Below are 13,029 nucleotides of genomic sequence, written 5' to 3' on the forward strand. Positions count from 1 at the left end.
GATTAACATATGCTAAATAATTTGATTTATTGGGGGGGGGGGATGAGGAGTGGAGGGAAGGAGGGAAATCTTAGAAGTCTTTTCCAACTATGACAATTCTGTGATTTTCTTCTACTAGTACACAAATATAGCTTTAGCAGCATGAGACCCGTCCACAGTTCTGAACTGTACATGTGAGTTTCACATGTATGTACTTGGACCAAAGAAAGGTAACTATAGCAATGTCAGTATGAATGTCTACACAGAGCCTAGCCCTTTTCCTTCAGCACAACAGTGAAGACACTGGGACAGTTGGAAAAGAAGTAGCAATATATTTAAACATTCCTGCTACTGCTTTTTTCCAGTTTTCTTTATTTAAATCTTTATTCCAGCAACTTATATTCTTGTTTGCAAAACACTTGTGTAATTATTGCACACTAAAGCTTATACTGGGTCCTTTCTTTTGTCCCAGTTGTATAGATTCTATAAAAGATATTTTATGCCATTTTGCTAATACATTTCCTGCTCCAGGTGAAAAGAGAAAACAAATATGCAAAAATCCTATCAAAATTCACAGACACCTTCAGCCTACCTCAAGTGAATCCAGCATCAAAATGGAAGATGCTCTCCACATGCATATGCTCCTAAATTCCACTAAATCCTCCAGAGCTCTATTTTTGAGGCTCAGTCCCATTTCTGTTGTAGCAGAGCACACATTAAGAGTGTGAGCTACTGAACTAACCAGCAAAGATTACTACTGCAGAATCTGCAATTTCTTAATGAAAACGAAATTGCTTCTGAAAAACAAATGTAATTAGCAAGTCAGTGCTGTGTGAATTTGCCACCATTCTCTTGTTAACCTATATGTCAAAATGTATTACCTGTGTGCGTGTAAATTTGTAACATCACAGATTATGATCTAACCACTTCTGGAAACATAATGCTACAAGAAATAAAAGCAAATCCACTGTCTGGATGTAATTTGTAATTTTATTAGAGGCTTTTTCTTTAGCATTCCTAACTGCTTAGGGCTTGATCTTCATAAACCACATCCTGCCTAAAAGGAGCTATATTATTTCTACAGTGAAATTTCCAATTCCTTCCCTGCTCCCAATTAAGTCAAATTACTTCTCTCTTGCATCTAGCTTATTAGTTCTCTATTGCATCTATCTTCCTCATTAAGGGGCTGGACCCAAGCATATAAACATGAAAGCATGGTAAAGAATAACATTATTTCTAATCAATTTCGAGTGCAAATAGGGTAACCTGACATCCTCTCAAGAAGCTGGTCACTGACCTGACTAACTGGGCACCCTCAGAGCAACAAGTGAACCTCCTTTATGTTCTTAACTTTGAATGCCACACTACAAAGCATGAAATGCTTCATTTCCAGATGTAGCACACCTGTGTTGACCTACTTAGCCCAGAAAGTTAAAGCAGGAGGCATCTATTTAAATTTTTTTGCAAACCAGTATTTTATGCCATCCTTTACAAATTAAACAAAGAAACACACACCACAATTCCAACATCAATGGTTCCAGCTCCCACCTTCACTGCAGTGATGGACACATGATTCTAAAACATTCAGTATTGATCCAGGGGAAAGCTTCAAGTATTTTCCCCCTGAGTCTGGTTCTGTGATAGATAGAACTTTTCTACTCACCTATTTGATTAGGCATACTAGAGAAAGTACCTGACATCATGTTTCACCAACTTTATCAAAAAGCATTGCTGAAAGAAACCCTTAAAAACGAGGACCATTACCTGTTATTAATTCCTTTGGAACACCACAAAGAGTGAACACACAAATTAGGGCATGCTACTGGAAGAGCAGGCAGTATACCAGCAACATCTTGCCAATCAAAGGAAGGTAATCCACACTAAGTTATCCTCTCCAGATTCAAACAACATTTGTGGACTTTGCAATGCTTAAGAAGGACACAAGGTTTCATCAGCTTTCTCTCTGCTTCTTGTAGCAGTTTTCAGATTTTGCACTTGGGAAATTTCCAAACATGTCCACAGATAGGTGTTTTTGCCTGGTCAAAGCCAGGAACAGAAACAATCAGGCCAACTACTGATGAACAATATGGATCACAATACTTGCAGTCTCATGCTGTGTAGCAGGACAAAGTTCTGGCTATATTAACCCATCATAACTGATTTCAGCTTTATAGTCATAGCTTTTACACTAGGAATTGGTTCATCTTTCCTAAGCAACACACATCAGAGTCCTTTCAGAGGAAGACAGTAATAATCCAGCCCACAAGCTGTACTTAGGGCTCAGCACTATCAAATAGCCCCTCTGGAAATCCAATCTGTTGTCTGGGAAGATGAAAGACTGCAAAAGTCTGCTCTGTCTAGAGAGACAACACTGCACCTACCCTAATTTACCAAATGCAACTTACCTGCAATGGTGCCCTTTCTTCCAGTCTGCTTATCTCCTCTGCAAACATAATGTATAATTATCCTGAATTATGTGCCAGTTGTCCAGCATGGGAGGAGAACTAAAATCAAGCCAACAAGGCCAGACAACATAGAACCTGAGAGAAGACAGGCAAGTAAACTTGCATGAATTACCACTGACCTCTCCCAGAGAGGTAGTTCTGAATAATGGTAGTTTTCTGCATAAACACTAACAAAACCAGGAGAAATGTCTTGATTTCTACTGTCCTACACAGTTAAAATACCAGAACAAATATCAAGAAAGACTAAAATGCAAGTTTCACAGTTCAAGAGAACTGAATGCTAAAACAAAACTTGGCAGGAGTGTGGAGTAATTTCTGCATTCACAAGAGAGGCGGGATCCTGTTTATCAGCTTGCAGCTTTACAAAGAGAGCTGCTCTCTGGCTCCCAGGTCTACAAATTACACGGTAATACTGAAATGTATATCTTTCGTACAATTTTCCTAGGAAAACCTTATGCTATGTGCTGTTTAATGTGTTGTAAATGATGTATTATATGAGTTGCAACACTTCATGTCAAGCCCTCCCTAGAGTTTATGGTTTGTTAGGTAAGCAGAAAAATGAGTGAAGGTCAAAAGACCAGGCACTTGAAAAATTCAAAGTATTTTATAAAGTCAGACAGAGTAGTAGAAGACATCAGTGATAATAGCAATAATTAGAACCCAGATATGCACAGCCAATATTGTATTTGGTCAACTAACAAACACATTATACCACACTACAAGCAAAAAACCGTATAGTGCAAGTATTTTGCCTTGTTTCCATAACCTATCTCTCAGTCATTTATTCTTGTATTTTCCTTTTTTCTTAGTCTCCTTAAATACTGGCTATTTAAATGGCATCTCAAAAAAAACAAAACACTGCAAAGACAGTCACTTGTCTCTTCAGTATTCTACTTTTCATGGTAAGAATACTTAAATTTGAAAGACTTTCTTTTCTCCTTGCCCCAGCCTGACTACCAGCTTCAAACAAGAGGAAGAGGGGAGTTCATATCCTTCTCCTTCCAGCTGGCCAGCACCCAGGGCCTCTGCAATGCTCTCTTGTTTAATCTCTGCTCTCAGTGGAGCTGCACATATGTGACTAATTGCAATATAGCAAATAATTTTAGTCTGCTCAGGGACCAGACTCCAGCTTGCTTTACATCCACTGTGTCAGTTCTGCAGGGACAACATCAGTGCACTTCCTTTGCAGCTCAGGACTGATAGGATACAAAGAGCACATCAAGGCTGATGAGTAGTGGGTTTTGAGAGCAGAATGGAGCCAAAGATTACAAAATCACCTGTAATAATTCTTTTCTTTCTCATCTCAACTCCTAAAGAGGCATTTTCCTCCTTTTCTAAAGCTATTGTCCTCCCTGTAATGTCTCAGCTGTTAATGTCACTATCTTTTGAAACAGGTGATGCTAATGGCAAGCTTGCTTTGGGCATATTTGGCTCATTAATATGCATGTTCTCTCTCCATTCGTTTGCTTCTCTGTTTTTGAAGCTACCTCGCTGGAACCTGCACTGCTTTTCTGTGTTAAGACTCTTGGCTGGCATTTCTCAGCTTGCTTTGTTTCTGGTTGTTATCTAGGATGGAAATGGGACCAAATATTGCAAAAGTAAGTTAATAGCACCTCAGGTAACATATGGTGCACAGGTGAAATTGATTTCTTGGCCTCCTCACCTCACAGATGAAAGATGTTCTTTCTGCTTCCTCTCAGACTGCCTATTTACATTGCAAATTTTAGGGCAAGTAACATCTCTGTATTTGTCCCCACTTGTCCCAGGGGAATACAGCCCATCACTGTACTTCTACAAAAAATAACACTACCTGGGTGCCTTTAGACACTCTTGAATGCCTCTTTCACCTGAAAGAGCTATTTCCGTCATGGGAGGAGAAATCAACTTTGACTCAGATATCAAAGTCTCAGTGTGATAAGGGAAAGTCATTCAGCTGTCTTTTATTTTTGGCTTTCTGATCAGCAGCTCATTGTTTCAGCTGACAACAAGTCAGTCATAACCTGGAACTTCCATGAAAGGGAGGAATTAAAGCATTTATGTAATATTGGAGGTCACTTTATATTAATATCCTTCCCCAAACACAGCAGTCACAACATGATCCTCTGCAATAGGCCCATGTCACCCGAGGTTATTCCGGGGTGAGAAACTTGGACATAGTATTTTCTACAAAGTCCCTACAGGGAAATCCAGCTAGGTAGTTTCTCTTGGGCCTGCAGTTCCTGGCAGGCTACATCTGCTTCCCACTACGTCCCTTTCTAGCAAACGTGCAAATAGACATACAGCTTTCATGATTCCTACATCCAGAGAACAGATTTTTCTTATTGGACAGCCATTTAGAAAACCAAAGGTATGCACTGTGAAATGTACAAGACGAATGGGCCATGAGGAACACACCAAGTCAGTCTAAAGAAGTGAGGCCAGTTTGATGAAAGGAATTTAGTAGCCTTGTCTGGAGGCTACAGGATTAAAACAAAACAAATGTGTACAAATGTCTTTTTCAGCAGACGGACTCTAAGCCATTGCTACACCAGTTTATCAAAACTATTCTAGTTTAATTGAACCCAGTTGAATCCACCCCCAATGCTGTGTCCATTATTTCCAACCCTTAAATCATACCTATGCTTCTCACATAAAAATCAGTGGTACAATGGATAAGTTTTAAAATAACCAGCTATGCTGTGTCTCAAAGAATTTTTGATGACATAAAATATTTAAACATGGAGCTGATTTTTAATACAATATAGTTCATTAAATTATTTGCCAGCATTAGTTTTAACAAGATCCATCAAAAGAAGCATACAGTAAGTTAAAATAACTGAAGAGAGGAAGTGGTAGAGACCAGCAGTCACTAGCCTATGTCATGACACAAGGAGCTGCATACGAGTGATTTGGATATGGCAATACAGCATTGCTGACAGGTGGGGAGGAGCTAAGAGCCCTGGCAGCTACACAGGGCCATTCAGTACAACCTGAGAATCACACAAGGGCCAAGAAGGCTCTAGTTGTGTGGTCAGTAACATCTGACACATTTAACATGCAACCTCTTCATGTTCATACTGCTACTGGCATGTACCTCACTTGATGCAATATAGAATCCATCTCAAATCCACTGGCTGAGGCACTTAACCTCAGTCTGGATCTACTGCTGTGCAGCCTTGGCTTAGTAACTACATATTCACCAACAGGAGGCAATACCAAGGGTGCAACGTCATCTCAGAATCCATCACACACTACAATACAGTAGCAAGAGAGAAACAGTGAGTTCAGAAATAGCAGTGTTAAGAGCCAAAGTAGCCAACTGTGGAGGACTGAGAGCACACATCAAAATGGTGGGAGCTTTTTGTTGTTTCTTCTTCCAAAATTACCTTGCTTGTTTGTTTTCAGCACATTCAAGTCAACTAAATCCATCTCAGCTAGCCCTGGAAATTGGTGGTTATTGCACATAAAAAATAAAACTGACTACCTGATGTCTAGTGTGTTCAGCTTTGCTTTTATTAAAAACAACAGAAATATACCTAGAGCTCTGAGATTGTCACATAATAGTCATCTGCATCCTGAAAATATAGTCAGCTCTAGTAAGCACAATGCACATCAACTTCATCAGTCAAAAAGGAGAACAGATGAGAGAGCAAGCCACAAAAAGATTTTGACTCACAGTGGCTAATTTCTGAACATCTTCATCAGATGCTCCCAGTGAAGCAAGTCCTATCTCTTGTGAAAAACTGTGCAAACTTGGGATCAGCAAGGAGAGGCACGTGTCCCAAGAGTTCGTGGCATGTATCCCTAAGGGAATGGAAAGGAAAAGTCATTACAGAAATTAATATCATAATCAATTTCATAATTAAGCATAAGCCATTTTACATGAGTCTGAACTCTACTTTAAACGTCTTACTATGAAACATGTTTTTTACCATAGTGCTTCCCTTTGAATGGTTCTGTAGAAACATACAGCTTTGTTTCCATTAAATGGATTGTATGTCATTTAACTTGTTCCATGATTTCTCTACCATTTCCAGATTAGTGGGAGGGGCTGATCACTGCTTAGTACCATGATCCAGGGTTACTACCATGAAGGCTGAACTGCCCAAAGGAAAAGCCAGATGTCTCAAGAGTACAGTTTTCAGCATTTCTCTCTACATGAATCAACGGTTCAGAATCCAACACATTCCCTCTTCATCTTCTCCATTCCCTTTCCACACCTGGCTACAACTCCATCACCCAACATTTTGCCACTAGAAATTCCACGGGCAATATTAACAGGGTTTTCTGTGTGCTTAATTTCTCATTTAATTTTAAATTCCTACTGCAATTCCTGGGTTATTGTTGTTGTTACTTTTCTTTTAAGCTCTCACCAAGCAGATTTCAGAACAAGCAGAGAATCCAAATTGTTTCAGAAAGAAACTGCTGTCCACATCTGTAAGTGCATTATGAGTCACAACAAAGTGCAGATATAAGTGTACAAAAAACTGCGTTGATAAACCAAACTAACAAAAGTGTACATGCATCGTCTACAAAAAGCTCTCAAACAATTCTGAAAGTTTTGGTGCATTTTGTTCACAAAAACCAATTGAATTGGTACTAAAGTTCACTTTAAAAAATCGGATCTGACATTTCCTTTGCTTTCATCTCTCAAAGACATTTCTCTTTTTTTTTTTTTTTTCCAAAGCTGTAAACAAATGTTTTTAAAGGCAGGGAGAAAACATCAAGTTTTCCTCTTTGTTTTTGAAATAATCCAATTTGTCTTTTATAACCTATTTTTGTTTGAAAAGACACAGAACCTGACACTTCAGATAAATCTATGAACAGAAAAACAACTCTCTGTATAGTTTTAAAGTTCCCTACTGAGTATTCTTCGCCAGGGAAGTCTGAGCCAACTGTGTCTAGGTAGACAGTAGACAGTAGTTCTGAGTTCATAGCAAATGAAATAACGTTTTGGAATTCCCAGTTTGTCTCACTAAAACTTCTCAAATTATAGTTTCAATGTTAATAACAAGTCTCTCTTCCCCAGTGCAGACCAGCCTCACTGACAGATGCTTAGCAACATCTGCTTCATATTACATTCATACTTTTTGGTGACACAAGAGCACTCTTAAGTTGTGCAAGATAAGTTTGAGCCAATTCTGTGTATGAGTGACTCATTCAAAATACAGAAGAATTACCAAATCTCATTTCTCTTCTTCCTAAACATACAGTTCCCCAAAGAGGCAGGGAGTAAATATATATTCTTTGCCTACAACTAAAAACAAACATGTCCACATGGTCCACAGCACTAACTGGAGATTCAATTGTAGCAATATAACTGCTTGCTCACTGTTCTCTTGCCAATATCTGTCAACACCCATGAAACATGTTTGATGTGTACAGCTGGCAGGAACAGTATCAAACATCATACTTACATAAAGAAAACCACTTGCCGTTTGTTTCCATCAACTGGAAACAGTCTGGGAACTGGAAACTGTACAGCTTGTCCTTCCTCCTGAAATAGTCCCTTCCTCCTTGTTTCTACATCATTGCATTCCTTTCAGAGCGTGGAAATTCCTGATTTTTCAAAAGTGGACTTAAAGGTTTTCCTTGTATGATCTCTTTCATTGACCACTTAAGGGACCTGCTTGGTAGGTATCAGGGATAAAAGTCCTGGAAGGGAAAGGAGCCCAGGTGGGCTGGTCAAATGTAACAAGGTTTACTTCTTCCAAGCCCAGAGCACTGCATCCCAAGAAAGAGGAGGCAGGAAAGAATGCCAGGAGACCTGCAGAGATGAATAAGGAATCCTGGACATTCTTAGATGTAAAAGAAAAAAAGTCTCCCAAGGGTGGAAACAGGGGCAAGGTAGGCTGTGAGGAATACAAGAAGTTGTCTGAGAAGCCAGGGATCATGTTAGGAAAGCTAAAGCCCAAGCAGAGTTTAAACCTGGCAGGACATCAAGGGTAGCAAGAAGGGTTTCTACAGGTACATCAGGTGATAAGCAGCAGACTAGGAAAAACACGGACCCTCTCCAAAAGGAAAACAGAATCCTGGTCCACACATGATATGGCTGAGATGCTCAAAGACTTTTTTTTGCCTCAGCCTTCACGGGCAAGGGGCTCTGGCCACACCACCCAAGTTGTAGAAGGCAAAGGAAGATCCACCCACTGCAGAGAGGAGCAGGTTCAAGACAATCCAAAACCTGAAAGTGCACAAGTCCATGCAAACTGATAAGATCCATCCATGGCTCCTGAGGGAAACTGGTGGATGAAGTTGCGAAGCCACTGTCCATCATATCTAAAAAGTCATTGCAGTCTGGTGAAGTTCCCACTTGACTGGAAAAGGGGAAACATAACCCCCATTTTCAAAAAAGGGAAAAAAGGAAGACTGGAAGACAACAGGCCATCAGTCTCACCTCTGTGCCCAGCAGGATTATGGAGCAGATCCTCTTGAAGGCTCTTCTAAGGCACATGGAAAAGGTGGAGGTAGCTGGTTGCAAACAGCATGGTTTCATCAAGGGCAAAATCATACCTGACAAAATTAGTGTCCTTTTGTGAATGACAGTCACCAATGTCAATGGACATGGGGAAAGCAACTGATGTCATCTACCCGGACTTCTGCAAAGAGGTTTCACACTGCCTTTGCATGTTATCCTGGTCTCTAAACTGGAGAGATTGGAATTGATTAATGGGCCACTTGACAGATGAGGAATTGGCTGGAAGGTCACACTCAGAGACTAGTGGTCAATGGTCTGATGTCCAAATGGAGACCAAGTGATGAGTGGAGCTTCCTCAGGGGGCAGTGCTGGGACCAGTGCTTTAACATCTTGGCCAGAGACATGGACAAGTTTGCTGATGACCTCATGCTGAGTGGTGTGGTAGACACTCTGAAAAGGGATGGCATCCAGAGGGACCTTGACAGGCTTGAAAGGTGGGCCTGTTGAAGAATCTCATGAAGTTCAACAAGGTCAAGTGCAAAGTCCTGCACCTGGGTTGGGGCAATGCCAAGGACAAACATGGGTTGTGAAACAATGGATTGAGAACAGCCTTGAGGAGAAGGACTTGGGAGTGTTGGCTGATGAGAAGCCCAACATGAGCCACAATGTGCATTTGCAGTCCAAAAGCCAACCATATCCTGGGATGCATCAAAAGAAGCATGGCCAGCAGGTCAAAGGAGGTGATTCTCCCCTCTACTCTGTGTCTCATGAGACCCCACCTGGTGTGTCAGTTCTGGAGCCCCAATACAGGAAGGACATGGAGCTGTTGGAAGAGTCCAGAGAGTCCACAAAGATGATCAGAGAACTGAAGAACCTGTGCTATGAAGAGAGGCAGGGAGAGATGGAGTTGTTCAGTCTGGATAAGAAAAGGCTCTGGAGGAGACCTTGTAGCAGCCTTCCAGTACCTGAGGGGGGCTTGGGAGGACTTTTTATGAGGGTGTGTAGCAATAGGACAAAAGGCAACAGTTTTAACAGAATAGGGTAGATCTAGTTAGAGAATAAAAGAAATCCTTTAGTGTGAGGGTAGTGAGACACTGGAAAGAGGTCACCGAGGAACGCTGTGGATACCCCAGCTCTGGAAGTGCCCAAGGCCAGGCTGGGTGGGACTTTGAGCAACTGGTCTGGTGGGAGGTGTCCCTGCCATGCAGGGGGGCTGGAACTAGATGATCTTTACGGTCCCTTCCAACACAAACCATTCTGTGATTCTATGATTCTGTGATCTCCACAACCCTCTAGTGATGCTCCAAGTCTGCAAGATGATCAAGTTCCTGCCACAAGACCTGTAGCTTAGGTAGCACTGCATTCCCCATGGAGCTCCAAACTAGAAAGTTTCTACTGGCCCTCCATCTCTTTGTTCAGGTGATGGTTTGCATCACTTGAGTGGAAAATCCTCAATGTAAAATGATCCTTTTTTAATTAATTCAGTCCAACAATTTCTTCTGTCATCTCTTGAAAGATTTAGCTCACTAAACAACACAAAGAACAGCAGGAAAAGGAGTTTACAGTATGACAGACACACCCAAAGAGTTCCCAGTACCCAAACAAATCACTGGAGGAACCTGACTCCTCCATCCATCATCTTCCAACACAGAAATGGGCTGCAAAGCTCAATGCTCTGAGCTCCAGAACTCTAACTCCAACTTTCAACTTCAATCTAGAAATGAATAATGATTGCTGAGCACTACACCTATGCTGCACTCCATCATTCCATATCAGTAGTTCAAATAACAAGAGCAAAGAAAATTTAGTGGGATCTGTTCGTGTTCCTGTCTTCAAGTAAGTGCACATGCAGACAGGCTTCTAGAGCAGCATGACTTCTAAGTGTACCTGAGTGAGTGTCTACATCTCTATATTCCTGTGCTGAAGTCACAGCTCCAGAAACAAATAAGCAAAGACATGTTATTCCTACTTCTGCACTAAGACATAGGCTCCTGGTGTCACTTTGACCCTTGCAGACAAAAGGAGCCCAGACAAAGCCTAGCTCCATTAAGCTTTGCTTTCCTGGCAAGGGGAGAAAGATGAGAAGGCAGCAAATATTTCTCTCATGCTTTTATCATTTAGCTTCCTCCATTAAAACTGTGCTAGGTTGTATTTTGAACATGCAGTTATAAAGAGGAGAGTTGGAACAAAAAGTATATGAACAAACAACAAACAAGCAAACAAACATATCTTCCAGCAGAACCAATGAACCAGCATTTGAGATCGTAATTGGTGTCCCAGGAATTTCCCTGCCAGTCTGGCCCTTTAGAAGACAGTCTAAAGAATACAATTCTTTGCTTAACTATCAGGGCTTGATTTTTTTGTTTTCTTTATTCAGAAAATAATTAAGTTTCTTTAATTTATTCACCCACATTGCTCAGAGAAATAAGACTTTTTGTAATGCACTTTTCACAGCAAAAGATTTTTATTGGACTAAATTAGTTAGCAAAGCAGAGGAAATCTATATAGCTCTGAAGATATAGTAGAAACATAATGAAATTCAGGAGAAATGTTTTAGAATGCATATAGTCGTGATACAGATCAAACCAATGAACTCTTCTAATTTGTATCTAGCTCTATAGCCTGTGTGTTAAATCTGATGGAAAGCCTACTGAAGTCAAGGAGTCTTTCTACCTAGTTCATGCCCTTGAAATGCAACATTCACCAAGTCAAGGACTTGCATCAAGCCTCATATAAGCCCATAACGTCAGCCACCAGATCTTAGGGCATTGCAGCCACAGCAGAAAGATGAAGACCTCCCCACTCAAGTCAGTTTAGGTTGCTGCTGGTATTTCTTTTTAAAAAGCCATGATTCACTATACATTTACTCTACTAATGGGAAAAAACCCAAACAAACCACATTTAAAATAGGGTTTTCAAAATTTCCTATGGAATTCCTGGTAGGCAGTACACATTATGTAAACAAGTAAGTCTTCAAGAGAGTAACCTCATTAGAAAATGACAAGTTGATTACTCTGTTAGTCATACTTAGAAATGTTAAGACCATAACCTGGACTAGGTTCAGCCTAAATAAGGAATAAAATCTTCATTCTAACCTGAGCTTTATTACTACACAGTGACTTTCCAGACACTGTGACCAGAAAGTTTACCAAAAAAAAGCAGTTGCTGTTACTACTAAGGATCAGCCATGATACACCATGTAATTCCTATAAGAAGCAGCACACTGAAAGCTACAGGGGTCTCAATCAGTGAACCAGAGAACATCAGTAAAAAGGATACACATAGGTAATTGCTTCCTGAAAGGTGTTCCTTTCTTGTTCATGTTGGAGCTGTGTGCCTAAATCCCTTATTATTAGATGAAAATGGTTGCATTAAGTTTGCATTAGTTAAGAGTTAAGAAATGTCATCAGCCAAAAGCTGACGGGTGCTGCAGTCTGAGAGACCAGCTTCCCACGAGAGGAAATCATTAGTGCAAAACCAGTACTACCCAGTATAATTTATTTTTTTAAAATATCTACATAATTTCATATAGACCAGAAGAGCTCAGCATCATATATATCCAGCCCTTTTTACAGGGCTTTAACATTCTTGAAAGTTGCCTAGAAATTGAGTAAGAGGATTCCTTCAGAGATTACCACATCCTTACAAGAAGAAACACACACACACAGATTGGCCTCTGAGCATTTCAGCAAGTACTTTGCCCAGTTCACAAGCTGAAGGAAGAAAAAAAAAATAGTTAAGTGTCTAACAGCACCACCTGGTGACTCTGCCAGAAAATGTCAGAGCATTTTAGATACAGCTCAGTATGTGCGGTTCCATTGATCCTTTTATATCCAAAAAATACCACTCTGTGGTTTTGGCAATCTATTTGATATCAAATTTGGCATGGGTCCAAATGATTACAGGTCCTGGAGCTCATATATATGTTATGAAACCTTTGTGTAAATTTTGGCCAAAATAAAAAATACTCAAATAGTCCAAGCTGACTGAAAAACAGCTACTATTTTCATGCTAACTGCCTGATGACTGATTCACTGCAAAAATGTCATTCCAGTGGTTACTAGATAGCAGATGCCTTTGGTAAAACTACCTCCATAATATCTGACATGTATTGTTTCTGTTATTACTACAAAGAGCACACAATAAATAAAACAAGGCAAGAACTACATTTCTTTGATCTTTTTTATC

At 40.3% G+C, this 13,029-nt stretch overlaps 1 protein-coding gene across 1 annotated transcript in view; it reads right to left on the bottom strand.

Moving 5' to 3' along the window:
- TPH2 (tryptophan hydroxylase 2) overlaps positions 1 to 13,029 on the bottom strand; it is a 52,774-nt gene that overhangs the window by 16,905 nt on the left and 22,840 nt on the right. Inside the window, 2 exon segments of the mRNA XM_030458368.1 lie at positions 6,100 to 6,165; positions 6,167 to 6,227. Coding sequence (XP_030314228.1) covers positions 6,100 to 6,165; positions 6,167 to 6,227 — 127 coding nt within the window.

The sequence above is a fragment of the Calypte anna genome, chromosome 1 (genome assembly GCF_003957555.1).
Source record: "Calypte anna isolate BGI_N300 chromosome 1, bCalAnn1_v1.p, whole genome shotgun sequence".
Lineage (NCBI taxonomy): Eukaryota > Metazoa > Chordata > Aves > Apodiformes > Trochilidae > Calypte > Calypte anna.